This window comes from Pocillopora verrucosa, chromosome 2 (genome assembly GCF_036669915.1).
Source record: "Pocillopora verrucosa isolate sample1 chromosome 2, ASM3666991v2, whole genome shotgun sequence".
Lineage (NCBI taxonomy): Eukaryota > Metazoa > Cnidaria > Anthozoa > Scleractinia > Pocilloporidae > Pocillopora > Pocillopora verrucosa.
Genome location: NC_089313.1, coordinates 19,504,340 through 19,532,332, shown reverse-complemented (window position 1 = coordinate 19,532,332; position 27,993 = coordinate 19,504,340). Strand labels below are relative to the sequence as shown.

The 27,993-nt window shown below is 38.2% G+C and overlaps 4 protein-coding genes across 6 annotated transcripts; 3 read left to right on the top strand and 1 right to left on the bottom strand.

Moving 5' to 3' along the window:
- Nucleotides 1-24: 24 nt before the first annotated feature.
- On the top strand, nucleotides 25-4,099 carry LOC131790678 (uncharacterized). The gene is made up of 2 exons (XM_066162756.1): nucleotides 25-219; nucleotides 1,235-4,099. The coding sequence occupies exons 1-2, from the start codon at nucleotides 144-146 to the stop codon at nucleotides 3,193-3,195; spliced, it is 2,037 nt and encodes a 678-aa protein (XP_066018853.1). The 5' UTR covers nucleotides 25-143; the 3' UTR covers nucleotides 3,196-4,099.
- LOC131790679 (uncharacterized) lies at nucleotides 4,089-12,680 on the bottom strand. Of its 2 annotated transcripts, XM_059107920.2 has the most exons (20): nucleotides 12,459-12,680; nucleotides 10,293-10,331; nucleotides 9,809-9,862; nucleotides 9,567-9,614; nucleotides 9,368-9,442; nucleotides 9,131-9,166; nucleotides 8,850-8,888; nucleotides 8,470-8,505; nucleotides 8,081-8,113; nucleotides 7,940-7,987; nucleotides 7,285-7,317; nucleotides 6,969-7,001; nucleotides 6,318-6,398; nucleotides 5,898-5,951; nucleotides 5,747-5,797; nucleotides 5,169-5,249; nucleotides 4,968-5,033; nucleotides 4,768-4,833; nucleotides 4,592-4,624; nucleotides 4,089-4,283 (listed from the first exon to the last, which is right to left on the bottom strand). In XM_059107920.2, the coding sequence occupies exons 1-20, from the start codon at nucleotides 12,670-12,672 to the stop codon at nucleotides 4,261-4,263; spliced, it is 1,143 nt and encodes a 380-aa protein (XP_058963903.2). In that variant the 5' UTR covers nucleotides 12,673-12,680; the 3' UTR covers nucleotides 4,089-4,260. The 2 variants fall into 2 exon arrangements, with proteins under 2 accessions (XP_058963903.2, XP_058963904.2); XM_059107921.2 differs by lacking the exon at nucleotides 5,747-5,797.
- A 2,486-nt stretch (nucleotides 12,681-15,166) lies between these two features.
- LOC131790594 (cysteine and glycine-rich protein 1) lies at nucleotides 15,167-20,765 on the top strand. Of its 2 annotated transcripts, XM_066162240.1 has the most exons (6): nucleotides 15,175-15,305; nucleotides 17,005-17,059; nucleotides 18,095-18,308; nucleotides 18,982-19,208; nucleotides 19,519-19,612; nucleotides 20,007-20,765. In XM_066162240.1, the coding sequence occupies exons 3-6, from the start codon at nucleotides 18,113-18,115 to the stop codon at nucleotides 20,069-20,071; spliced, it is 582 nt and encodes a 193-aa protein (XP_066018337.1). In that variant the 5' UTR covers nucleotides 15,175-15,305; nucleotides 17,005-17,059; nucleotides 18,095-18,112; the 3' UTR covers nucleotides 20,072-20,765. The 2 variants fall into 2 exon arrangements, with proteins under 2 accessions (XP_058963806.2, XP_066018337.1); XM_059107823.2 differs by lacking the exon at nucleotides 17,005-17,059 and having other exon boundaries at nucleotides 15,167-15,305.
- A 267-nt stretch (nucleotides 20,766-21,032) lies between these two features.
- Nucleotides 21,033-24,291, top strand: LOC131790593 (uncharacterized). Its single transcript, XM_059107821.2, has 3 exons — nucleotides 21,033-21,441; nucleotides 22,471-22,905; nucleotides 23,362-24,291. Exons 1-3 carry the CDS (start codon nucleotides 21,372-21,374, stop codon nucleotides 24,051-24,053), a joined length of 1,197 nt encoding a protein of 398 aa, XP_058963804.2. The 5' UTR covers nucleotides 21,033-21,371; the 3' UTR covers nucleotides 24,054-24,291.
- The last annotated feature ends 3,702 nt before the right edge of the window (nucleotides 24,292-27,993 follow it).

Sequence of the window (27,993 nt, the reverse complement as noted above, 5' to 3'; positions counted from 1 at the left end):
AAAAATGGCACTGATAAACCTGAGTAAAACGTTTTTTTCCCTTCAATAGGGCCAATTTTTCGAAAATTTTTAAAAGATTTGTTGACATCTCCTCAAGAAGAAAAACTCTCAGAAACACTCAGCAGGTATAGTTGGACGTGACAATGACTTCATGTTGGAAAGGATGGCCGCAAATACTAACAAAATTGACTCTACTTTTTCCTCTTATTTTGATCCACGGTAAGGTGTTTGTTTGTTGTGATTTGATATTAAGCAAGTTTGTCTTCCCTTTTTTATCTTGTTTCAGTATCTTCTTTCACACCAGCGCGTCAAAATAAATTAAGTTATCAACAGTCCAGACTGGTTTACCTTGAATAACCTTTTCTGACACGAGTGGCCAAAATATGTGCAAGTGGATCCAATTATGACAAATCTTACAAATCTGAGAGATCGGCTCTCAAAAGAAAATCAAATATCGCTTCATCCGTGGACTGGTATCTAATTCAAAAATTACCCAAAACAACACGCATGAAGATGCTACCTGCAGTTTTTATCTTCCGGTGGGTTCACACAACATATGCAAGTCATACTCAGTAAACAGCCATTTTCAATTAAGCTTGACTGCTCTTTGCTTCCTTTAATTTTTCATATTTTGACTTCCTGTTTACGGAACGTTCTCATTTTTGAACATATAACAAACCTCAAAGTTTCTCTGCTTTCCTGTTTTTCTTTCTTTTTCGTATTTTGGCTTCCTGTTGACGGAATGGTCACATTTGTGAACTTTTAACAAACCTCAGAAGCTACTCTGATTGTTAATCTTTATTTGATCTCTTACTTAACAACTGAATTGGTTGCTGCAGAGCTAATTTCTCCGATCTAGCTCCGGAGGGGTTAAGATAAGTAGTTCACAGGTTACATAGTTAGGGATAATATGAATTCGAAAGGACTTTCATTACTCTCCCCTACGTTTTTAGGTAGTATCAATAACGCTAACAAACATTCAGTGATATACAAGATGAATCACAGTAAAGCATTCGCAGCGCAGACTACTGAGCAAATATTTTTAACGGCACACTTTTTAACAACGTAACGAATGAAGGTTTTTGGGGCATGTGCATTGCGAATCGAGGGTACTGTGGCAGCAGTGGCAACATGGTGTGACTGTGGGTCCAGTACATCCGTATCGCTCGTACTTTCTACGAGGTGGGTTTAAATGGTGGAGCTGATTTTATTTCCTTTCCTCTGTTGTATTAAGGAATCAAGGATTGTACAGCACATGGGCCTCCATCGGAGGAAACAAGAAGAATGTTGCAAACGTCAGAAAATCCTATTCCACATCATGAAGAAAGTCGTATTCCTCACCCGGATACGATAAGTTTGAAAAAGTCATCAACATTAAATGGCCTGATTGACAGGTTTATCTGGTTAAACGAGAGGAGGCCAACCCAGCGTGCCACACCTCAGAAGCCCCGAGAGGAGATTGGAGTGGAGAAATCCAGAACAGCACAGAGACCTTTTGAAAGCAGGAGAGGGCTCGTCGCAGTACATAACTCCATCGAGTCCATTTTGAATTTCAAAACCAATCCGAACTTGGAAGAAGCGAAAGTCACTCTGCGAGGTAATGTATTTCCCAGAGTTCTTCGTGATCAAGACAAGATACTACATGGAAAGGGGGAATCGGTATCGAAAAAGTTATCAATACCAAATAAATATTGGGAGACTTTTCAACGAGAAAAAAAATACCGTGATTTAATACCGCGCCCTAAAAGACAGGAAGCTGCCGCAAATTTTCCTGGAAGAAAACGCACATTAGATTATTCGGAAGAAACTTCCACGATCTTAGGACGAAAAACCCTGTCGTACTCCGAGCCTACATACAGACCGAGCACTGGCACCCATTCAGGTGAAAAATTGTATACTGACCCACGGCGGCTAGTGTCGATCCTAGGCGACCCGTTACCGTATAAAAGAAGTAACATTGCCAATCAAAAGGCGCGTTCTGTGAGGTCTAAAAGGGTCCAGGTGAGCATAAAGGAACGTAAAAAGAAGGCGCATAGAAAAAAGCACTTCAAAAAACCCTTTTTGCATAGCTGGCGCTTAGAAAGCTCAGATTGGAACAAACAAGACATGGACGAGTTTTATTCCCAGGATTTTGATTCCAATTATTTGGATGGAGAATTAACCAGGAGAGATAAAAGTGAACATAAAATGTTAGAGCGTCTCTTAGATGACTCCTCGCCGTCTTTCGGGACAAGAGATGAGAAACTCGAGGAAGAGTCTACAATAAAACAGATTGAGGACCTGAGTAGGCAGAGTACAGCTCTGTCTAAAGAATACGACTTCACAGATCTACCGTCACAATTCGCCAACATGGAGGTCTCTGAAGGAGACTTACCTTGGTATGATCAAATCAATGATGGTGGAGTAAATGTTCGAAAATCGCGAGTTACGCGAAGGAAAGATAAAAAGCACCACCATACGAGGGCAAACTTGCGATCTGAGAAGCGTTTTACCCAGAAACGAGGAAAGAGAGAAAACTCTGCTAGATTTGCACTCAGATCTTACCGATACTCGCGTCGGAATTTGAAAGGAAATTTTCCCATTAAGTTAAAGACTAGGTCTAGTTATCACCAGGCCACCTCATTATCTCTTCCCAGGCAACGGCGAGACAAACGTTCTTTTCATCATCATCGTTATTATCACCATCACTTATGGCCACCATCAGCTCTGCAAGTGAGAATGTTCCCTTATTATGATTATCCCTATGCGATGGATAACAGTGAGTCAGGTTTTATACATTTTCACAGATTCCCCACCTTACAACGATATCCTAGCCTGCAGCGTTGGCCAGGATCCCCAATGTCATCGATGGCAGAGCGTTTCATTCCTTTCCCACGTTTACCAAAGATAAGTGAATTCTCACCAGATCCGCTGGAGAGACTAGAACGATTACCACCCCCTACACCAATCCCACCGGCCATAATGGACCAAGAAGAAGCTGGGACTCGAGAGGACGAACCCATTGACGAGTTAACTCCCTTACCCGAGCCTATTCCTGAGCCGGAACCGCCTCCGATACCTGAGCTTGCCTCTATAAAAGAGATCCCCCCCATTTCAGAGCCTCAGGAAAAAGCTCCTGATAATCTGGACCCTAAGAAGACGTTTGATACCGGAGAAAGCAATGGCGGTGTCAAAAAGAGCACTTCTCGTCAATAAACAGACGGACAACAGAAGAAACAGAAATGGTGACAAATAGTTTTGACAAAAATATCTCAGGATCGACTAGGAAGACTCACTCTTCAGGTAACAGTAGTCCTGAAAAGGTCTGTTTAACACGACAACGATTAATGTTTGGAAAAGCAGAGGAAGTCGTCAACAGTCAGGAAGAATCGTGAAAATAAAGAAAGTTCAGATTAACACAAAGACACGTTCAACGAGGGTGGTTTACGATAGTGACAAAGATTGTTTAGTATGTTTTCCAAAAATACACGAGTCTACTTCTTAGGCTCTTTTTTCATTCGCATTAAAAAAAAACCGGTAATTGCTCTACAAAGATCAGTACTTTAGAAAAACAAGTGACAAGGAGGGCGAGAGAAGACTAGGGACCATAATCAAAGGAACAGTCTCATCGATTAAATAGAAAGCTTCGGGGGCTAAGGTTTCTAGTAAACCACACTGGAAGCGAAGGTTTGGGATAAGGGAACAATTGAAGCTCAACTCGTTCCTGGTAGCATAAGGTGTCAGCCGTCTGTTCGCCCCAGTCCCTCATGAAGCTCCTAGGGATTAGGGGAAGAGATACCGGCGGCTGACGCTTCAGACAATGTTCCCGAGATCTTTGGCCATGAAATGAACGTTAGGCTCAGTGATACCTAAGAATGTCCCGACAGTAGGCTTGCGAAGTAGTAACCACTATAAAAGTTTTAAAGACTTTTATCGGAACTGAAACCAAGAGTCGGGATGCGAGCTATAGGCTTCAAATAATGGGGATCGAAGGATAGTTCTTATCACGCAAGGTAACCATCATGTTTCGGAATTTTCCCTTGCCCCTCACAGACTTCACTAACCATTTTGTAACTGCTAATTCTGTCATTATTTTCTCAATCCTGATGTCAATTAAACATTGCTCCATAGTGTAATTAATCTAAATATACAGTGAAAATATTCTTATTAAAGTTCTGCCTGTGCTGTAACTGTTGTGCTCAAAGCTAAATGTCTAACTACCTATCATTAAGTGTTAGTCGCGCTTTCCAATCAGTGGGAATTTCTTATCACACCAACTCCTCAGTGGCTTAGACGGTCTTTCTCTGAAAGAAAAAAAATATATAAATTCAATGCAGTTTAGTAAGTTACAAAGAAGATTGTACGTTGCTCAGGGATATTTAGCATTTTAATTCGCGTACAGAGGTTATCCAAACAAAACAACCGAAGAAATGGACAAACAAGTCACCCACTGTGTGGGGCAATCGCCAGTCTGAGGAAGAGAACATTTCACTGGGGGCCCCCGATTTTTTATAAACGTCCTTTAAAAATCCAGGGGTAGATCCTGAGTTTAGTGTGATATGCAGATAAAAACACCAAAAGAAAAATTCTTTGACAACTGAACGTTACTCACCAGATCGTGTGTCCGATGTTCGACGTGCTTCATCTGTCGAAAAAAAGAAGAGAAATTAAAATAACATCATTTTCTCTGTTATCCTGTTTCAATCAACGCCGCCAGAATTCGAACAAACCAAAGGCTCAGTTAGATAAATGATATTTTTATAAAATAAAATTTCTTGAGAAACTTACAATTCCAAAGGAATTCTTGTATTTTGGATGGAATCTCGATGCCTCGATTGTGTGCTTCGCTCACCTCTAAGTACACGAAGAGAAAGGAAAGTAAATGACACAATATCCGGTTCGCTATTTGCACTATCCTCGTAGCATTAATCGAGGTCAAATAAACTAAAAAAAGCGCTGTGGTTTACATAGATGAACACATGTCTTACTTGACTTGAGCTTTTCCGCCAATAGGTCCGTAAGTAAACGCTTGCGCTTCTCTGTCTCTGTCAGTCCTGCAAAAAAAAAAGTTAAACTTACAATAGTTTTCCTTTTTTTAACGCTGACTATGCAGCCTTCTCTCGTATTTTACTCGATGTCGACTAAATCCAAAGGAAGTCCTCGTCTATCATTTCAACGTGTGCTCGTACCTTCTTTACCACGGATCAGGTCTTCAGTCTCTTTCTCGTCCATCTTTCCATGGAAGCTGTTGTATGACCGAGTATCGACATCTACAATGAGATAATCAGAAAAGGAGCTATAACTACCTCCTCCCGAACGCTCTGACACAACTGGAATGTCTCGACTGAGAGTAGCGAGCGAGAAGAGCGGTGACTAGTGACAAGCAAGAAGGGCAAGCTACCATTATAAGATAAGAGAAATGACTCCTCCCTTGCCTGGCCACTGTTTCATAGGGAAGAGGCTTCTAGGTAGGACCAGGAGGGAGCAGGCATTCATTATTTTCCCTCAGGGTGGGTGTTTCATGGAGGATTGCTGGCGAGCGTAATGAAATGAGGTATGTTTTGGTGATGAATCGGCCGAGTAACGAAATCAACAATCACGCGACAATGTCTCTCTTCTCGTAACTTTATCTGAACTACGTTTAATTCAGTCAATCAAGCATTTGGATGTAATAAGAACTCGATCGTGAATCAACTTGAACAAACTAAGGACGACTGAAAACAGGCTAAGCATCTACGCTGAGGCCCAACATACTAAATCTTCCTACCTGGATAACTTGGGGGAGGCAGTATATGCGGAACTTTTACAGCCCGAGAACCTAAGTGAAAAGACAGTTTCAAAGCAAAACCACTTGATGATTTCTATCTATTTCGAATCGTCACAGCTGTTTCAAGTACCTATTACAACTAGAGTCCTACCTGGCAGCCATTTTCCGCCAGAAAGAAGCGCCATGCGTTCTGCTCTGGTCATGTCTGGGGAGAAATGAGAAGTAACAGTGAGCATTCGGTAGTTTTGTGAATGGGGAATGCGGCGGCCGGGAAATTTGCGCGCTGAAAACAAAACCAAATCAAGATGTTCAAGCTCCGGCAGGGTCATTGTGCTTTGTTTTCTTACTTCTTCGTTCTTACAGAAAAAAAAGAGACCTTTATTTTCACAATACCTTCCTCCTCACTGAAACACAAGTAAGTACCTGAAAACTGTAAGGGGAGGTAGAAAAAAATCCGACGGACAGGCACCTTATCGAGGAGAAAAAGCAGAAGTTATAGGCCTTTTCAGTCTTGACGGCAGATACAACCTTTATCGAGGAAAAAGCGCCTTTAAAGTAAATATGGTCTTACCGTATGGCATTCCTCTCATCCCTGCTGATGAGTCAGAATTTGATTCGAATCCAGTACGATCCCATGGCGCGTAGAGGTCCTCTGCATAAAATGAAGTGAGACGTCAGGTATGATAGCTGAGCTTGCAGAGCGTAGCCCCATAATTATACAAAATAGTAGTAACCCATCAAGCCGAAAAAATTTGGATGTACGACCGAACGACCGTACGAGGTGCTACTTTTGACATGCGTGGTCAACTGTACCGCCGCGTAGTTCGTGCACTGGGCTCCCGAGTTGGACGACCCGGGTTGTGGTCCTGGCCGGGGCAAGGCGTTGTGCCCTTGAGACGTGCGGGGAAAAAAAAATGCGAGCTCCGCTTTTAGGCTTGGCTAAATGTATATATTAGTCCATAATTTCAGGTATGAAATCAAGTCCAGTATCTTTAGCAGAAGCTCTTGCAAGATAACGCATGATTCCAGTTCCATGGTCGCTTTTCTTCTCCAGTTTTACAAAGTCGATTCAACCTCTACCTCTTAGAGGGTAGGAATTGAAAGGAATTAAGATATGACTATCAATAACATACTTGTGGTCATGTGTATGTGAACGGTGTCTAAAACCTTCAACCAGGATTATAGACGTTGACGATTTACCATCTAGAGACTTCTTACTTACTTGGAATATAATCATAATTCTTACGATAGGTGTCTAAAAAACAAAAACAATAATAAAATCAAATAAACAAGAGACGTATTAGGGTGTACCACACCTTACAATAAAGCTCTGTTGGTTTGAGTACACTAATACACCGCGTAGTTGTAAAATTTGTCATGAAATGAACGTTTAGAAGAAAATCTGGTGTTAAATTCTTGCAATTGTTCTGATGTAAATACTTATTAAGAAAATTAATTGTTGGGGAATGCGGACGGTATAAAAAAATTAAGACTCATGTTAAAAGCAATGAAGAAGGAAGGTGAACGAAATCAGTTACCATATGTTCTCCTGTGGGGAGCTTCGGGAAAATCTGTAAAGAAAGAAAAACATGAGGCCTCAAGCGACCAACAAGTAAAATAAAATAGTTGAGGGAATAGATGGGTGCTAGAACACATGGGGTTGTGTAAAAGCGTTGCAAAACAGACATTTGGTGCTATGTACAGAAAAAAGGAACACTAAGATAATTTTCAGAAATTAAACGGATATTACAGAAATTGAAAATACGTTGATGGTATTGTTGGAATCGGCGGATAAGGATTGGGATGGTTATACTCATTGTAAAAAGTTGAATTATCTCACAGAAGTAGGTTGGGACACTATTATCTGTTTACCTGTTGTAATTATTTTTGGTCTTAGTTAAAAAGTTATGAATAACCACTGAGCTAGTAGTTGAAAATAAGACCTGAAAAAAAATTTCAGGCCCATACGGGATTTGAACCCATGACCTCTGCGATACTGGTGCAGTGCTCTACTAACTGAGCTAACAAGCCAACAATTATGTTGGGTCCAAATAAACCATCCAAGTGATGAATAATGATTGTAAATATATGAACAAAAATCTATTAAACTAATTAGATATAAGTTAAGTATCACATTCAGAGAGGCCATCTTTTAGGACAGTCTTTTGGATACTGAACCATAAAAAAACTTACTAGGTCTTTTAAAAGGTGGAGGAGGGTTTTCGTTATCATAGTCCTCACCTACAAGAAGAAATAACAAAATTATTAACTCTAACCATTGAAATTTCAATCCATAATGGAAAAAGGTCTTCATAATATCTCTTGGCCACTTACGTAGCTGAGACAACAATCGTGAATTTCTTGCTTCTGGAGAAACAAAGAAGGTAATTTTTAAGTTAGTAATAACATAAGAGAAATAGCAAACTTAGAAGACCACAGCATAATGTGTGGCTCTTGACAACCCCTCTCTTCCTGGTAGAAGTTCAAAAGAAGCCGTAGCTCACGGTTTGTTTATCTTGAAAAATTTACCCTTTATTCCTTTATAAGTTGTAACTTCAGTCCATCCCTAATGAAAACTTTTCCCTTTTTGTTTTCCCTTGCTTCCTTTGTATTTTTTTTAATTTCATAGTTTAATCTACTTCAGCAAGGGAATTATGTGACACAAAAATGTACGTAAGTCTGTATTTTGTGACATAGAGGTGTGAACTTCAGAAAATACCCACCTATTAGTCTCCTGTAGGCTTCAGAATTTTTAAAGTCTAGAGTCAGAATAAAACAAGATATTAGATTTGTTTAGAGGATCAATCTATATCAGAACCCACTTGTTTAGATACTTCGCCTAATTGCTTGAAAGAGAGAAGATTTTTGTACTCGACAGGTACCCTAAAAGTCCTCAATGTGATACATCTCATCCATTCTATAAATCAAGAGTAATTTTCATTGAGAGGAGAATGTAAAACGTGTTGCATTGCTCTAAATTTGCTTGGGGTTTTTACTTTTTCTGATCAGCTGTTGTGATATATTAGGTTTTGGTTTTATAACACTCCCTCAAAATGTGATTGAACCACCAAATAAATGAGTACTGAGGTTAAATGTATCTTACCATATTTAGCAGCATCACGGTGAGGAATCTCTGGAGGACCTAATTCATAAAGTAACAATTAAAAGAAAAGGCTCAGTAATTCTTTATCAAAAGAGGAGTAATCAGTTAAAAAATTATAATGGGAAAACCAAACATCATTCCAGGCTTCCAAGTAGTAACCAGCTGTGTGCTACAAGGAATAGAAGCTATTACCATTTAAACGCCTTGAACAGGAACATTCTTAGGTTGAAAGAATTTTGAGAGATAATAAAGGAAAAGGGATGCAGTTTGTATAAAGTTACCTGGTTTAACTGGTTTTCTTGGTGGTACCTCAAGATCTGTGGACAATATTAAACACAATCAATAATTTGGTGATATTCACACTAAAACATAAAGTTTCGGTTCACCATGTGAACACTAAGACTGTAAGACTCAGGCTCTATTCCATTTTAACAGATAACAGAAATCTAAACTGAGTTTCAAACCATTGTCACAAAAAGTTTCTGACAAAAACATGCCACAAAATAGGAGACACTTACAGTCAGATTTCTTTCTCTCAGTCTCTGCATCACTTTTCACCTCTACTTCTTTCTTCTCTGTTGCATCTAGAGAACCTGCAAGTAAACATTGGGTTTAGTGTAGGGTTCCCAATTATTTAACCTAATCTTAAAAAATAAACTATTGGGAAAAAAAGTCATGGAACCCTCTGACAGACTGTTTTGCTCTAACCACACTTACTTTTTATGAGACTTTCCTCGCTGTTTGTCTCCTCCTTTGTAGCCACATCTGAAGAAAACAATAGTGATTTAAATCAAACTAATGAGCTGTTGTAAGTTCAAGTCAACAAGATGCTGCTAAAAAAGGCAGGCAGTCTTAGAAGCTCTCAAAATTTTTGGGACATTGAGGTACAGTCAACTCTGATGGAAAAAAGGCCCTAAGAATTAAAGAGAAGATTTGTATGGTTGAAGTTTGAAATTTACCAGACTTTGTCTCTTTGGGCGTGTCTGCTTGATCAGTCTTCTTTACTGTTGTCTCTGATCACATGAAAACAAATCAATAATCAGTCAAAATTGTTTACCACAGATCCCTATACTTCCCTGTAGCTCTGCAAAACTGTTTTTTTTTTCTCAACAAGTGAAGGCAATCACAAGGGGCTCTAATGCTAGCCCGTCTGGCACCCTTTATATTTTGCTCCTTGCATGCCTTAATAGGCTACCCCTTGAGTAGGAAGTTTACCTTACAATAAAAATTAAGTTTAAGTTTACAAGAAGCTGATCTCAAGAACTAATTTGTAATTCCCCTTTCCAGCTGCTTTATGTACTTTACAGTTCTTTGTGAGTCAGTTCAGAGAACTTGGGGTTGTTCCAAGATAGCACACTCTAATTGATCAATTTGCCTTCTCTATTCCCTTCTTCTGTTCACATAATTTACATTTAGGAGTAAAATTAAAGGCAGTGAAATTACCTGAAGTATCATGTTCCTTTGCAGTTAACTCCTGAAGTTCTACAGAGAGAGAATTGACAATTTAGTTAAGCCAGGCATCCCTCATCATATCAAGCCAACAGGTACATTTTTAGCGAGCGAATGTCTGATTTCAGTGTTTCTTGACGAAATGTCTGACCGCCATGTTGAATTCTAAGAATTTTGGAAAGTTGGATAAAGAAACAAGACATGTACTAAGTGGGTGGGAGAGGGTAGTCAAAGGGCAGGGGAGGCGATGAGAGGTTGAGAGAGAAGAGAAAGACGACACCTTTCCTCACCCACTCATCCCTGCCCACTTTTTCTAAAAAGAATCTCACAGAAAAAAGGGTGCTGTGCATGAACACTTTGCACATCCGCATTGAGAGTGCTATTTTATTTCTTTGAACACACTAATAACCGTGATTGGGTGTTTGCCGTACTCTTGAAAACGAAAACGCTGTCGGCAGCAAAAAAGATTTGATGGATTGGAAAAATTTCATAGGGACGAAAAAAATGTCAAATGTATTTGTTAATCTGGATCAGTACTTCTATTGTGTTGATCCTAAAAGCTTCACTGTTTTTAAAGACTTTTGAGGGGGCATCAAAAGATGGCAATCGTCTTAAGAAGACAGAGTTGAGATAATTTCCTTAAACTTTTTTTTCAGATGCAGCGCTCTAGGTAGCAGGTGTCTTATACCTTCCGAAAGAGGCGATATGAACGCTTAAATATTTGCAATTTGTTTCCAAATGTTTTTGTTTTAATACTTCAGGAATGATGAGTGGACTTATCATACTTCGCAATGCGTGAGAAAAACATCATAATGGCTTACACGTATCCTATTTATCAGATAAAGGAATTCGCTTTGTTAATAAAAAAAAAATCGTTTTATCTTTTGTTTTCCAACACTCCTAAAATCACGTCGCGTCTAAGCAAAACGATTTTAAGACTTTTGAAAGAATGAATATTGGAAAACACGGAAGCGAGCTTTAAACGGTTTCTGAATTTTAGGGAAGAAAATCTGTATCCTCTCTCAGGCAAGCATCAAACTTAACTTGTTACTTGCTAACGCAATAAATGATTACGTGTTTCTGTGTGTTGTTGTTTACCTTGAGACACCAAAATCCCTTTATCATAAGGTTTTTTGTCACAATGAAAAAGTTCACCTTAACGTTCTTAATGAAAAATGATTTTGGTACTTTTCACAACGCACCCAAAACTACCGCAATAACATTATGAAAGACAATAATAATTAAACGAAACCAAAAATGTCTGGCATTGCCTCTATTATCACTTTGCGCTAGAAATTACTGAGGTCATAACTTCACCTACGGTGATTTTTTCAGACGGAACCCAAAGGGTAGATATTTCCTTTGTTTCCGAGTGTCCTGCCCGCTTACGAAACTTTTAATAAGTTTCATAACGTGTCGCAAAATCGTCCGAATCCTACCTTACTTGGGGAGAAAAGTTATAAAATATTCTGCAGACTCCAGAAATGCGCCGCGCCCAACCGTACCCATAAACAACACATTACTGCAACTGGATACTTAGTCTTTTGTTTCAGGTCAAAGGTGTTATACGTGAGAGAGGCAAATGAACAAACGAGCGAGAAAGATAATAACTTTCATTTCTCCTCCTATTCTGTTTTAAATATGGTTCTACTACGACTTATTATCAATGTTTGCCCAGTGATTAAGGACCTAACCTTGCAACATGAAAGTTTGAAATAAAAAAAAGGTCATAAGTATGTTTCCCCCGCGCGGCTTGTCAAGAACCCTACCCGAAAATCAACCGCCGCATTGTTTCGTATTTTGTTCTGTTTTCCTCTCTGGCCTTACAGAACTGTCAACTACAAAGCTAAATGCGTAAACACAACGACAGAAAATTGCATCGACTCCAGTTCGAGCTGTAATTTTTCTTTAAAGCTCGTAGATGGGTATAAAATTGGAACAATGGTATGTCGAGCTGTTACGTTAGAAAGATCAGGCTTCCTTACAACAAGCATGAATTCTATCAAATAGGGCTACGATCAACTGAACGAAAGGCGAGGGAATGAAAAGCATTACAGTGGAATAGTTGGCTGTACAAAATTTTGAAATAAGGAGAAATGCAACACAAACATGAAAGCAAATTCGTTGAGCTATTTCAAGTCAGTTAACGACTGTACTCACCTTTCTCTATCTCTTGGAGGCTAATTTCTGGCACCGGTTTCGCAGAAACCAACCCAAGCATTAAAAGGAAAGGTAATCTTGTCCACATTCTCTTTACGATAGACCTATTGTAAATCAAAGGGAATGTTCTGGGTTGCTTGTTATGGAGTGGAAAATGTCTTCGATCACCGCCGTAAGCATCTAAAGCATATGTATTTATATCCAAATTTCGCATTCAACGGTTTCCGCGGCTCAGTCAACTAACCAATCAGTGGCCTTTCAATTCAACGATTATCGTGTGCCAAGAGTTAAATATAAATTAAATTAACTTCATAAACTCATCAAGATCTGGTCATTTGATATATCCTAATCAGTTTTAAACCATTTCTTTGCTATAGGGTTGTCGTTTGGTAGTTGCTAAAATGTGGTCATTCCAGTACAACCATTTCTCTCCTAAATCCCTAAAGTTAAGACACTTAACGTGATAAAATATAAAACGCACCCCGATAATACTGAAGAACTGTTATTTTTTTAGTTACCTTTACTAATAAAGGGCTTTTCCGAAGTTTAAAATCTTGCAATTTATCGCAGAGGAACAGGAAGCGAAAAAGAAAAGGAAATTTTTGTTTTGGCCATTTGTGAAAACTTGGTAATTTGATATTCCCGCTTACCCTCTGAAAATCTATTGCTATTTTACGATAACACATTTCACCATTTGCCTGCAAGTTGCAATTAGTGAATTATGGCTGGTTGACAAAGCATGGTAATAGCAAACATTTTGAAAAAAATTCCCCAAAAATGTCGCACTATTTTAGAATTTTTGAACTTTCGTGTGCTTTGACAATGACCTACATGAGTAAGTGAAATTGGTAACCAATCTGGCGACAAGAACCAATGGTATTTAGTGGGTCACGTAATCTTGCTAAATATTTGCTTGTTAAACTGTTTCATCCATAGAAACTGACCCGATTGGTCCTTACAATCATACAGATCTGCGGATCAGATTCCTAATTATTATAATGGATGAATATCTTAGAAAGATTTATTATCACTCCTATAAGTGCGAAAGTAGAATTTCTAAATAGCAGATGAAAGAAATTTCTGAATTGCGACCGATCTACCGTGCGGGTCAGGCTGCACATAATTTTTATGCGCGTACGGTGGGAAAAGTCCTGACTAATGCATTTGGAGACATTTTTTGAGCGGGATGTTGGTGAAATACCTACCATCTGTTTGTTGTTATTTTGGTATCCAGTATTAACGCCAGCTCAGCTTCATTGACGTCAACAGAAATATCGACCGGTACTTAACATAATGCCTACGCATTCACACGTATTTTCTTAAATGCAAAAGCCCCGTAAACCGCATTTTTCCTTTTTCTCATTTTTTCCCAACTAATTCTTCAGTTGGTACACGAGTGTGATCTTTGCTTGTTTGTTTGTTTCGCAGTAGGAGTCCGAACAACGTGTCATTTGTACAGCGGGTTCGTATGGAAAGAAAGATAGTAATATTAAAAGAAAAGCCACTCAAAGAATAAGTTGCACGTCCAAACACGGATTCTCGAACTAGTGAGAAAGTGAAGACTCTTTCAGTTTTCCACAATCTAATCTCTATCTAGTTTCTTAAGATGTACATTTAAAACTATGGTTCGTCACCCTCAACGTCCCTACAAAGAAGAGCACATAATCAGAAAAGCGGTTTAAGGGGTCGCACGTCACAAAACGTTGAAACTATAACTATTACGTGACTCGTGGTACACCTTGAAAGCGAACCACGTAGATACCTCAAAATCGAAAGAAACTAATAAAATGAATAAGCTTGATTGTCATCTAATCGATCTCTGCTGTGCTCTATTTCACATCTCTAGAACGTGATGAGTCATTTTTAAGGGATCTTTTCAATTATTGTAACTACCCTGCATTGTAAATGAAGTTACTGAAGGTCATTTCTCACTTAGAACAGACTTTGGCCTTCAAACCGAGTTATAGAGGATAAGTTTCATATGTTGCCATTTGATATCATCGGAATCTAAAGGGCAAATGGCACACCACACTTCTCATTAACGAATTCTTAATTTTTATGTTTAGTTTCTTGCGACTTTTATCTCCCAGGAAAAGAGAAATAATTTCAACGAATGGCTGAAAGGGGTAGGAGACCCTCCACCCCTCTTGCGATAAACATTCAATCCAAGAGGAAACTTAAGAGGAAACTTAAGGAGAAACTTAAGAACACCTACACAGGTCTACGGTTCAATTTAGCCCGCACATTCTTATCCTAATCCTCTCGTCTGGTTGCTTTGCATTTCCTTATCAACGGGTTCGATGAATTGGATATTACATCAAAGTAACCTCCTCTGTCTTCTACCTTTGTCTATTTTCGTAATCTGTTTGTGAGATGTCTTGTTTGAAATTATCAGGGATACTTTCATTCCGATTACGTCAAGCCCTCAAAGGGTGCATCCATATTAAAAATATAATATTTATCTTGGTTGTATCGTATGCCTTAACTCAAAGCTTCCTGTTAGTTCCTTTGTTTTATTACCGTCTGTTATTTTTCTTACGATCCGTCAGCCTGAATCTCTTTTTTTTCTTTTTACTCTGATTACCAATGATGTTTGGAATTTTGTCGATTAAAACTGGTTTTGTCAGGAAATCTTAATTCAGACCGCGAACACTTAACTTGAGTTAATCCATTATATTGCGTCTTCATAATTAAAAAGGTCAGATACAGTAGCGTCTATGGTTGGCTTTGTTTATTCAGTGGATTGAACTGCAAACTCTCAGACAGTCGAGCAGCATTCGGAAATATAACGCTTGGAAACTTAAAACTACCTGCACGAAACTTAAAGAGCATCCTAAAAACAATCAGGTAAGACTTGTTAAAATCCTGGCTCGAAATAATATGCTTCGTAAATATACTTAAGTTGTAATCGATGCAAGTGATATGAAATAAGGAAACTGCATGTGGTTTCATTGAATGGCTGATGTAAAGCTTATGACGAGGAAATCGTTCTAAGAAACGTTTCAATATTCAGAACCGCAGAATTCCTAGAACTGAAAAACAGATTGAAGACCAGTATAGGTGTTCTTAACAGTTACTGTAAGCCCACATAACGAAATCTGAAGAAACACTATAACCGAAACTCACAGCTTCTTCCGGTTAAAAAAAATTGTCTACAAATCCATTGAGAATCTTAGCAGAGTTTGGTATTGAAAGATAAGCAGGAAAAGATTACAAGCGCTGAGAAAGATCTGCTGCTATCGACGATTTTTTCCTGATCCGAAAAGGATAAATATATGTTATTCTGATATAAGTCGTAATTTTAAGAACATATACTGAAGCGCATTCTCAACATATTTTGAGAATACTTAACACGGGAATGAGTCGTAAGATCGTCATTACAATATTTTGAATCACTCTTTCCGATAAGCAAAACTACATGATATCGGTTGGGGACCGAGATAGACAAATTCAAAAGCAGAAATAATAAAGCAAGGAGGAGAAAGACTGGTGAAGAGTTGGAAAAGATTGACTATAGCTGCAAATGTAAAACTTGAAAAACAAGGCTGAATTTTTCAAAATGTGAAAATTTTGACATAGAATGACAGGAATGTAGTAGTTTAAATTGAATTACGCTGTTTCAATGTATGGTGAGAATTTTGTGGTCTTATAATTTAAAACTGTAGATACTAAAGTGACTAATTTCACCCAAGCTCAACTCGATTTCTCCGCGTATACAAACAGCCATATTGAACAGATTAGCATAACGTTACCAGTGTTATTCAATAGATAAATAAAATTTGTTGATCGCTTATTTCTCCTCGATGTCATCAGCGAATTGTTTGTCATCTGAGATAATCCACTAATCCACTTACTGCTTTTCGTTCGATGTCGATGAGACGGGATCTTACAACCACACAAGACTCCTGAATTACAACCAAGAACTTTTTTTTTTTTTTTTTTTCCACGCTTTTCCCATACGGAACTAGATATAGGGAAAAAAACACCAACTTCTGTAAATTTTTAGCTCAGAAATTTAACAAGCTGGCAGACGACACGTTCCTTTTAGGTAGTGAAAATCAAGGAAATATGCTCAGCGATGGAATGGAGACTTTTCGTGATTTTTAAGGTCTTGAGTCACCCAGGCATATATTTTTTCGTGAGAAAATAAATTTTTTTGGTTAGCCTACACGCACAGCCTCCCCTAGGAAGAAACTTGGAGAGGAGGCTAAGTTTTGGTCAAAAGCACTCGTCTAATTTGGACGACTTGCGGACCCCCAAGGCCAAGGGAAACTTGGGCTCGAGTTTGATACCAATTAGCTTTTGCGCCTTGCGTTCATTTTCTATCTCTATAACACAGCTGGATTTGTCTTTTTTCGTTCGTTATCGACCATTGTTTAATGTATTCACCTTCAAACAATAGTCTAGGAGAAATGTATTATCAAACTAATTGCAATATAATGAGATTGGTTGTTCGGAAGCGACCAATTGTTCTTAGTTATTATGCGGGAAAGTTATTGAGTCATCGAGTGTTTTTATTATGCAAAAGAGATAGTTTGTCGCTTAGGTGTTCCATTTACCACAAGGAAAGTTATTTCAAGAGAAAAAGCATCAGCTTTAAGGTGAGTTGTTATAAATACGGTGTATAGAACATGATGTACAACATATTTCACGACTTAATTAGATTTTTTAGGAGCATGCCTTCTGCTTTCAATTCAAGGGTTGATTTTAATTTGAAGAGTATGTTAACCAACTCAAATATCTCGGAAAGCTTTGAAAAGTCAGTGTTTGAAATTCGTTAAAGAGTTGAGGTCAATGACAGTCAGTAAAAGTTGGCAGAGTTTCAGTCTCCAAAAAATGATTCCTACATATTTTGTGTTGATTAACTTTCACAAAAGCTTTAACGGTGAACTTAAAATTTCCAATCTGTGTCGCTTTGCTCCTTATTTAGCTTTGGTTGACTTATTGTCATTGTTTGTGAAGGAATGCTCAAATAAAGCATTAAGAATCTTAACTGCTTGTCTTGTGAAATTATTTAGAGATGTCCTTTCGCGTTCTTAAGAAATGCTTGAGGATAATACTGCTTCCTCCATACAAGCATTTTCCTTTTATTTTCGATAACAGACAGATGGGATTGAATATCATAACAAATCCTTCGGCAGTGAAAAGACTTTCGTACCTTATGCGGATCTTTTTACTAATAACAGATACAGAATACAAGACAAAGATCGTCATTTTATGTTAATTGAACAAATTAAGGAATTTTTTGTTTAGCAGTAAGATAATTATGATAAACAATATAATAGCCTCATGTTCAATATATTATATGTATTACGTTGTCGTGATGAGTTTCACTCTTCAGGCTATAAGTGCTCGTGAGGTCCTTTTGAAATGGTTGTAGAATATGCTAGGAATTTGTCATACATGCCACAATGTAAAATGGCACACTCACAAAACTTGTCGTGATGGTCACGAGGAAGTGTGGCCAATATTTTTACATCAACATTGAATGTGGAATGAATTTAAAATTACTGAGCAGTAAAGTTATTTTTCCTGTTATAATTATTTTTCCGGTTGTATCAGTTTTGTTATTACTATAGTAGTAATGGATTGCCATGGTTAATGATTCTTATGCTTATTTTGTTGGTTTTGGTCAGATCTACATCATATAAAGGATGAATAATTTGAGTTCAGGTAACAGGCAAGCTTCATTGAATCTGGGGCAGACAAATGCCAAGTGTGCAAGATGTGGAAAGACTGTGTACTTTGCTGAACAAGTTTTTGGTTGTGGAAAGAAATGGCACAAACAGTGTTTTAAGTGTGTGGCTTGTAGCAAAACTGTAAACAGTTCAACCATGCGAGATAAAGATGGTAAGAGTGTGCCTCATGTTTGAAATTGTCACTATCTTGGGTTAATTTCCTTCTGCACCATCACTATCTTGGGTTAATTTCCTTCTCCATCAGTAGGCTGCAAAGAACCTAAATTTTGAGTTGTGTTGCATCTTCCTTTGCTCTTTAGTTCCTCTGTTTTTGCCCAGGCGTTACCTTTCAACAATGGACAAATACTGTGTTGAAAACTCAAGTCAACTCCCTGTAGTTAAAGTTTCCTTGAATTATATTACCTCTCCTGTTTTGGAAAGGTTTATATCAATTACTGAGACTTTTCTTAATTGTATGTATCCTTATAAATGTATACAGTTTGGCTCTGAATCATAAAATTATTCTTCTATCCAGAGCATTTTCTTAAAAGAAAGTCTTTTCAAAGAAAGACAAAAATAGTTCTGTGGGGAACCTGATTGTCTTGCTTTTTTTTTTAGCAGAGTGCTATTTTCACAATACCCCTTTCTATCCAAGGGTTTAAAAGTGAGCCGTGAAACTGTCAGAAAACCAAGTATTATTAGCAGTTTTTATTTGATAGAGTGATACCCACACAGATGGAGTACAAATACATTCATATGCTTCATGTTGTAGAAACTAGGATTACCTTCAGCAGGTAATGAGCCAATACCAAGATTTAATGCTAATATATATTTGATGTTTACAGGTGAGCTGTACTGTGCCAGTTGTCACACCAGGTTGTTTGGTCCAAAGGGTTATGGTTATGGCGTTGGCAGTGGTGTGCTTAGTACTGACACTGGCAAGGTAGGGGAGACTGTTTCCACAGCTCCAAAAACTGCCCCCATCAATTCTGGTCTGTTGGGACAAGGGAAACTTTGTCCAAGATGCAGTCAAGTTGTGTATGATGCTGAAAAGGTTCGGGCAGTTGGAAAGGTAAGTGCTATGAGAGGCTGAGTCTCAGTACAGTATGGCATTCAATTCTGACTTTTGTATAGAGGATCTTCTTTAAATTATGATATCTTGCCTCTTATCACCTCTTTGTTTGTCAATGTCTGAAAATAGTGTAGAATTAAATTGCTGGTCCCAAGTACGGGGATTGATCAATAATCTAATGTGACTGCTGATATTTAAATTTTCTTGTAGTTCCTCCTATATACCACAGTAATTGAGAATTTTCTTTCTATCTGAATAGTACACAAAAAGTGTGTTATCTTCATTAATTTTCTAAACATCTTGTATACAGGTTTTTCACAAGTTATGTTTCAAGTGTGTAACATGTAGCAAGGGTCTGACCCCAACAACCAGGAGAGACCATGAGGAAGAAATCTACTGCAGAGGTATAATGGCATATCGTTCTGCCAATGCTTGTCTTCAATTTCTTAACTAAAGTTATGTAGCTGCCAGCAAGAGTTGATGTAAGAGAGGATTTTGATGTTAGTTTGTTTGGCATAAATGACTAGGATGTATGTTGGTCCATTGTAGGTTAGTCCCCCACCTCTTAGCAGTTAATAAGGTTTTCATGTTGGTTAATGCTGGTGTCTAGCAATATTCCTAGGTGAAGAGAGCCACTGTGAGAGTAAACTGCCCTGCTACTACAAAATGCCTTAATATTGGGCTTAGACCCTCTTTATCTGGAGTTCACTATGCTAACACATCTCCCCACAATGTTCGTATTTATTGGTGGACACATTTGACTGACATTCTATTTGTTTGGTACTTTCATTTTTTTAGCCTGCTATGAAAAGAACTTTGCCCCAAAAGGATTTGGATTTGGTTCAGCACTAATGAGGACATGAATATCACCTAAAAAATACCAAAAACAAAAAAAAATAAATGTCACAGGGTAAAATGAGTTACCACTTACAGCACTGACATTCCCACTAATTCTATTTTTTAAGTTTTCTTAAATTTTTTTAACCTCAATGGCAATTATTTTTCTGAGATGATACTGTTAACTGTGTTTTGGAGAATAAGGTTTCCTATATCAGGACTGTAATATATTTTTCTCATATAGTTTTGTTAGCTTTGCTTTTTTACTACACTTCTGAGCCATCTTTTAATAGTCTTTATGAAATAGGGATCAAAGTTGAAAATTTTAACAGAGAATGCATTGTCAACAAAAGCCTTGCAGATAATGGAGAGGTCTGCAAGGTTGATAGAAAGGTGATTTGAAGATTGAATTGGGGGTAGTTTTTAATGTAGTGTAACCAAGGGGTGCTACTTAAAACTATTTTTCTATCACTCCCTGGAAAATTTACCTATTATTTAAACAGTTTACGTCATAGCTATGTCTGGGCTTTTTCCAGTTTATAGAATAATATATTTGTCAACTTAGTGTTCTACTAGACTTCTCTAATACATCATGATGTCAGTGAGAAAGGGACGTTTTTTTTGTAATAAAATTCAAGATAATCTTTTCCGTTACTACTTAATAGTTATTGGTGCCATGGTATGTCTGGTGCCTATCTAAGTAACTTCAAGGCTTGGGGTAGTTTTTTAAATAAGCTTCGAACAGATGCGTTTCTATTGAATTACTACCATAAATGCAATACATCATTTGCTTTCATTTTTTTTGTGCGTAGGTCCCAAAAGGTACCTAAACATGGTACAATGTAATTTGGTTACACACTTCAGACTGTCTTTAAAAAAACTGAAATACTGAAGGTGCAGGTCAAACACCATGATTTGCAATATGCCAATTTACTGTGTGACATCTTGTCATTGGTGGAATTCAAATTTCCAAAAGTTGGTTTTGTGTTTTATTCTGATTTTCTTCTGATTTGCTTGTGTTAATCACTCGTCAAACGAGTACCAGGTGCACGCGGCAGAAAAAATGGCGCGGCAGGGAACAGAACACTGGTCACCAGAGCGCGCAGATGATTATTAAATATTTAAAGGTTATTAATCTTCCCTTTAGTTTTAATTAAGTGGATATGTTATGATACTCAGATCTGATCAAATATCACACAGACGTGAATCACGGTTTTTACACGTCGAAGGAGGAGGCGAAGTCGTTAGATTGCACACTCATTGCCACGATGCAGCGAGAACTGACTAAGAACGCACCAAAAGTTGCACTGAAGTAAAAGACGAACGATGCGTCTCTGGTACCTGCTATTGGCTTTGATTTGCCAATTTTTGTTTTGCTGTAAAGCTCAAGACAAAGGTTTGTAAACTATCCTATTGAAGTATCGTGTGAGGATTTCATACCCGGACAGTAGAAACTACCCAAGGTTTTCACAAACACGTTTAACCGCCGAACTACAGTAAAATTTATACAGTCATAAGATCATCAGAGCATTTACAATAGTGGCTGAGAAATTAGAACAACTTTTCTATAGAAATTGACTTACTGCACATTAGTAGACTTTCAAGCGAGCCTGAGGAATTTAGATAGTTGCCATCAAAGGAAAGGTCAAATACTCTTAACATCTGAAAACACCTGACTTCCTTGTGTACATCTCCGAAACCGACAAAACCAGCTCCAAAATACACTCCCCAGAAGCTTGGCCACATTGCCCAAAGTTGTAACTGAACAAAGAATGGAACATAACTTCTTGAGATTGTTGCTAATTAAACAGTATTAAAGTAACATCAACTCTATTTAAATCAAAATAAATATCTACCGCAGAGTAGTCGTGTTAATTTGTTACCGGTATCTGCTCGCGTCGGTCGCGGATAAATCTATATCCCTTTGCCTCTAAAATTTGTGAAAATATATTCCTCACTTACATTTCAAGAGAAGCACTTTTCAATTGAGTGTCGTCAAACCAAATCCAAAGAAAAAGACAACAGTTGATCAAGTGAAAGGTGAACATCACGCACATGGTAACAATCAATATTCAAATAAAATACATGCAAACTGCGGAAGCGCAGGAAAACGCGCCGTGTGTGACAAAGTTACCATCGGTTGAAGCCTTGCATCTGACTAATTGAAAAGATGTAAGCAAGTTCGCAAAATCATGGATAAGGCTAAGAGGAGTAAAACCCGAAATACTGTTGACATTCAAATCAAATGGGCTTTATCTGTTTCTTTCACCATAACACACTTTTTATAAGGGTTTTCAAATAGCTCTTCAGTATTCAACTTTCCCCTGATTATATTCTTTCCGAGTAAAAGAAAAGAAGTTTTTCCTGTATGTATATTGTCCTATCAAAATGAAATTTTCTCTTGAATCTGATTATCGACACACAGGATCAACTACTGTGCAACAGGAAGCATCACTGCTAAAATTTTTCAAACTAAATGGCGATAACTACGTTGCAAGAAGAAACACGGCAATCAACCTCACAAACAAGAACGAGACGTTCAACTATTCACGAAACTGTAATCTCTTCATCAAGGGAATGTGCGTTCACAAACTCAAGAGTAAAAGTAACAATGTGAAAAAGTCGTTCCGCCCCAATGATTATGATGACGATGATTATGATGATGACGACGACGAAGCTCCCGACGATGAGGAATTTTCGGAGGAGACACGTGATCACGAAAAGTTATACGACGAGGAACCAGAGGATATTGAGAATTACGTGCCACGGCATGGCAGGCCTGGGTTCGAGGATGGTATAGACAACGATATGGACGCAGATTGGGACTGGGAGTCACAAAGACGATATTACGGAAGACATGGTAATGAACCCAAAGTTGATTTATGCAAATGACCTCAAACGTAGGAAAGGTTGATGAAGAAGTCGTGACTGCTTTTATGTTTACAGATAATGAATTTGGAGGGTTTCGCGAGTTTTTTTAATCACAGAGTGCAATGGAACAAAACCAATCCTAGATTACTAAGAATTGCTTTGAGGTAGCAAGTAATTTAGTGTTAACAACTGGGTTGAAAACGTAAATTAGCCACCGTAAAGGGTAAAAAAGCTGACGTTTCGAGCATGACGAAGGGCTAAGGCTCGAAACGTCAGCTTTTTTACCCTTTACGGTGGCTAATTTACGTTTTCAACCCAGTTGTCAACACTAAATTACCTGCTATACTCCCCCACCGACGCAGCACCACAGTTTCTTTAGAAACTTACCCCTTTATGCTTTGAGGTAGGTTTGATTACAAATCAAAATTATTTTATATCCCCACAGACAGGGAAAGATGGAGACTTCGTCACCCACCGGACTATGACGATGACTACGAACCTATTTATTCCCCTTATTACTACCATTATCCAAGACACAACTCGTCATCATCATCATCATCGTCGTCATCATCATTATCAGCTCCCGCACATGCGAACTACAGAACATTCAGCCACACGGTACCTTCTTGGTACACGTATCCTCAGGGATATCCGGGCGGTACTCCCATATCAACTCCACCTCTTTCCTCGTATGTTTCAAATTCCGCAGGCGCGGGTTGGATACAAGCTCCTGCCTCTTCTAATGCGGGGTGGCAGCCTCGATTTTATCTTAATCAGGGACCTGCAACGAATATGTTTAAATCCCAACTTGCAGGAACCAGCAGCTGGGGCACTTATCAACAAAACGTGTACAACTATCCACACCGAGAATCCAACTCCTTTTTCATTCCACCATATTCTGCATCGTCAAATCCACATCTACAAGTTACGACGCAGAACAGCGTGCAATTTTCTCCTGCAAACTTTCTCCATGGGATAGCAACCTCTGTTACCCCACTATCTAGCCATATCTATCAATACCCTCGAGCAATTTATAGCTCTAGACATTTTGCTGGTCCATTTTCCAGATCATTCCCGAAGCATCGAGAGTTTTCTGACGCTGTTCTTAACAGAATTAGAGACCAAAACCTTCACTAAGTAGATCAGTGTACCCAACCCTTCCTTTTTGGACTGCGATGCTGGCAACAGAAATATTTAATAACAATATTTGCTACAACTGTGTCTCAAGGAAGGAACTTGAAGTTGGCCTGACTTTTCTAAAAACTTGTTTAAAATTCTGACAATGCCACCACAAGAGACAACTGTTACGAATAAATCCTTCACCAAGTATGTGACACTATTAAATGTCGGGGAAAACTAACTATCAAGCACACTTTGCCCGGCGAACTTTGTGATATTTTTCTGCTTTCTTTAATCACTCGGTACTCGAGTACACAATTCCACTTACATCCAAGCTTATTTTATTATGTGTAACTCTGGCTAATCTCTCACACTTTGATTCTCACTGAATACTTCTTCTTAACTGCAGAATTTTGACTCTACTCTACCGTGCACTGTCTACATTCTTTGAGTCTTTTCTTCTCTTATTCTCTCTACTCCTTTTTTCTCTCTTCTGTCCACTCTCTTCTACGTAAACTATAAAGAACATGCTCATACATTCACTACTGACAGACACGAGTGGGCATATCAACTGGCTGATCTCGGGAGATCAAACATTTGTTGATACTGAGAACGTTAAACCCAACAATTTCATGGGACCTTTGAACTGAAGAACAAAGAACTCAATCATAATGCTTCCGATCAACTTCTGACTACGTTAGTCAAAACAAGAACTTTCATGTTGGTCCAAAGCAAGGTCAGTAAACAAACCAAGCACGTCCACTTAAGGAATTTAGAAAAGGCTCTCACAATTCGGAAACTCATCACGACAGCTCAAACCTAAATAAAGTCGGAATTCGAATTCATACGTTAAATTCTAAATATGTATCATGCTGAACTGACTAACTAACTTTACTGTTTTTTACTTTATTGTTAATTAACTGAATGCTTCATAACAGTACCATGCGAAATTAGAGGGAACCGCCCAAACCACAACAAAGCATTTGTATGGAGGCGAACTTATAGATGAATGAGACGTTATTTTCTTTGACATTGTCGTAGAAAGACCGGAAAAAAAAACAAACAAACAAAAATATAAGATATGATATAAGTATTTTCCCTCAAATCGCAAAGTTATTTTCAGAGCGAAAGAAACCAGCATATGTGATCAATTTTGATGTACTAAGATTGTCGTGAATTGCATTAACATCATTCATGTATAAACATATATGCAAATTTTTTTGATGAAGTAAAATATTTCGAGACTAGGTGTTCTCCTTTCGGTACTAAAACCCTGGCTATCAAAGTATTTATGTCCTGCTTCTAGCTTTGTACCCTTAGACGTAAACGTTTTTCGCGACGTGGTAACAAGCAGACTCAAAGCTAGGCGGATGAGGCACAGTTGGCTTCAAAATGGGCGGAGTGCCCCCCTGAGAACAGATGTGCATGAGCTGGACTGATCATTTTAACATCCGCTGAGCAGGATGTGCTAAATATCGTAGATTCAGTAGGCCGCGTTGGTTGAATTGTGGAGCTTGAGATTGGCAACGAGGCCTTGGGATTTGGTTGTAGAAGAGGGTGCAGTAAGGGTGTAGACATAACAGTCGTCCGGGGAAGCCCTGTCGAACCTGTTTGCATGGCAGATGGCGGAGATGACGCGTTACTCGTTAGACATTCTGTGGCAAAAATTAAGATATCAATGAACGGTGAACCTTTTAAAGTTCGCACGCAAACGGAAACGTCCACCGTGCACACATTTCTCTAATTAGTGAGAATTCTCCCCAGTGCTAGATGAATTTAAAGTGTACAGGTGTCTATCCGCTCTAATTTACATATCGAAATACAGCAGAACTTCAACAGAAAGCGTCCTGGGAGCAGAGTCGTCTCTTCGGTCAAGGTTACTGTAACAAATTTTGAGGGGTATTCGACTCAGTTGGGACCAAATGTTTGTTTCTCTTTAATGGAAGGGTTTTTTTGGGTACAGTGTCCCAATTGAGAGATTCTTCTCTAAAGTGTTGTTTTGGAGACCTGCTTTCTTTTGCTCCAGGCTCCATTCCAAACGGAACTTAACTCGGTCATGCGTGTCCGAAAGAAAATCATTGAGAGACAAAAAGGGAATGATAAAGTTATCATTAATGATGATCATTTGGTAATCAAAGTTTTTAAAATAAGTGAGTTTTACTTACTGACAATATGAAGGCCCGGAAAACATAAAAAGACCACGGTTATAAAAACAAAGGCATGAAACTTTGCATCCATTCCACGTGTTTCAACGAGAACCAGTTTAGAATGACAAAGGCCCAGCTGGTACGACGAAACTATGAAATAACAATGAAGAACACAAAATTTGAAAGTTTCTCGTAAGTTTTGGCAAAATCTGAAATATTTCCTCTCTTAAGTTTCAAATAATCGATTTGATTATACTTACCGTAGTGTGTGTGCTGTGACAAGTTCCGAGTTAGATATGGATCGTGATTTGTGTTAGACGCCCACGATAACTGTGTTTTGACTCAAAAAGTTATCAGGTTATCCGAGTTCTCCAGAAAAACCACCCTATAATACCTTGCGGGCCTTATCTTTTCTCAGTTCGTGCCCAGGATGCTTTTCTCAACTCGGTTGTAAATATTATTTTCCTTGATTGAGGGGCTGAGTTCCAGACTCAGCCACAAAACTAATTCTCACTGTTTCGATGTGATCGTCATGATTTATCTGGCAACCCGATTTTCTGTAATTTTTATTATTATTTTTTTTTATGATTGAGAATAGCTCACTAATTTCTTTAATTTGTAACCTTTCTATCATATCATCCTTGTTCATGATGTAGAATATCGACCTTTTGTTAGAAAATATTTGTTATATGAGGTTGACATTTCTTTGAAACCTCAGCGAAGAAGAAAAGTAAAAACTCAAATAGGCAAAGAGCATTTTCTTTCGTGGTTTGACTAGTCTCATTCGACTCCTCTCTATATTCAAGCCCAGTATATAACTAATATTTTTTTATCGAATGTCACCAACAAGATTTGTTTGAATGTTTTTTTTTTCGTTGATTTATCCGACAGGCTTGTCGAGTATTGACAGGAGCAGTGGCCCAAAACTAGTGGTCTCTCGGCAAAAGCAGTGTGCCGTTACTAATAGGCCCCCATGACTCTCAGGGGGCAGGAAGATAGTGGTAACCAATATGCGGGCTTGTGTCACGTGACCTCCTGCGTGTTTCATAAAGTTTTTCCGTCATTATCTCGAAATCTCTTTATCTCATGTCTCCAAAGTCATCTTAAAGCCGCTCGGATTGAGACAAAACAGATTTCATTCCATGAAATTTAAGAATTATTTATCATACACGTTTTCAGACATCAAAGGTGAAAATAAACAGGACGCGAAATGGATTCAAATAAAGGGAACGTGTTTACATTCTCTTTTGATTTAATGAATTGTTGATAGCGTTGGAGTTACCACAAAGAGATTCGTGCTTCCCATGTAACAATCGAGTTAAATCGAAAAGGAAGGTTAATTTGACAGGATGATTTAATCATTTATGTTTAAAATGAACACTTGTAATTATCTATAAATGTTTTGTTAAAAAAATCACGCAAAAATACATCGAGTTCATAAGTTGACTGCTAAACCCCAAAATCTCCACGTGCAAAACGGTTCCGAACAGCGGGACATCGATCTTGATAGCGAGATCACCGATTACACGAAAATGAAAAGATCGATTGAAACTGAAAAGGAAAAACCTCGCCTTTTTAAGATAAAAACGAAAAGGAAATGCATAAAAATCGTGATCATTATCCATCTTCATTGTATGAAAATTGGCTCGCTACACCACACTAGTCCAAGGAAAAATTGACTTTGATGTAAAGTCACTCATCTTTGGAAAGTGGCAGATTTTCTTGACTAGAATGAAATCACACGACAAAAGAAAGCTTTTGTTGCTCTTATAATCAGAGGATCAGATATAAACTCGTTTTCTATAAGCAAA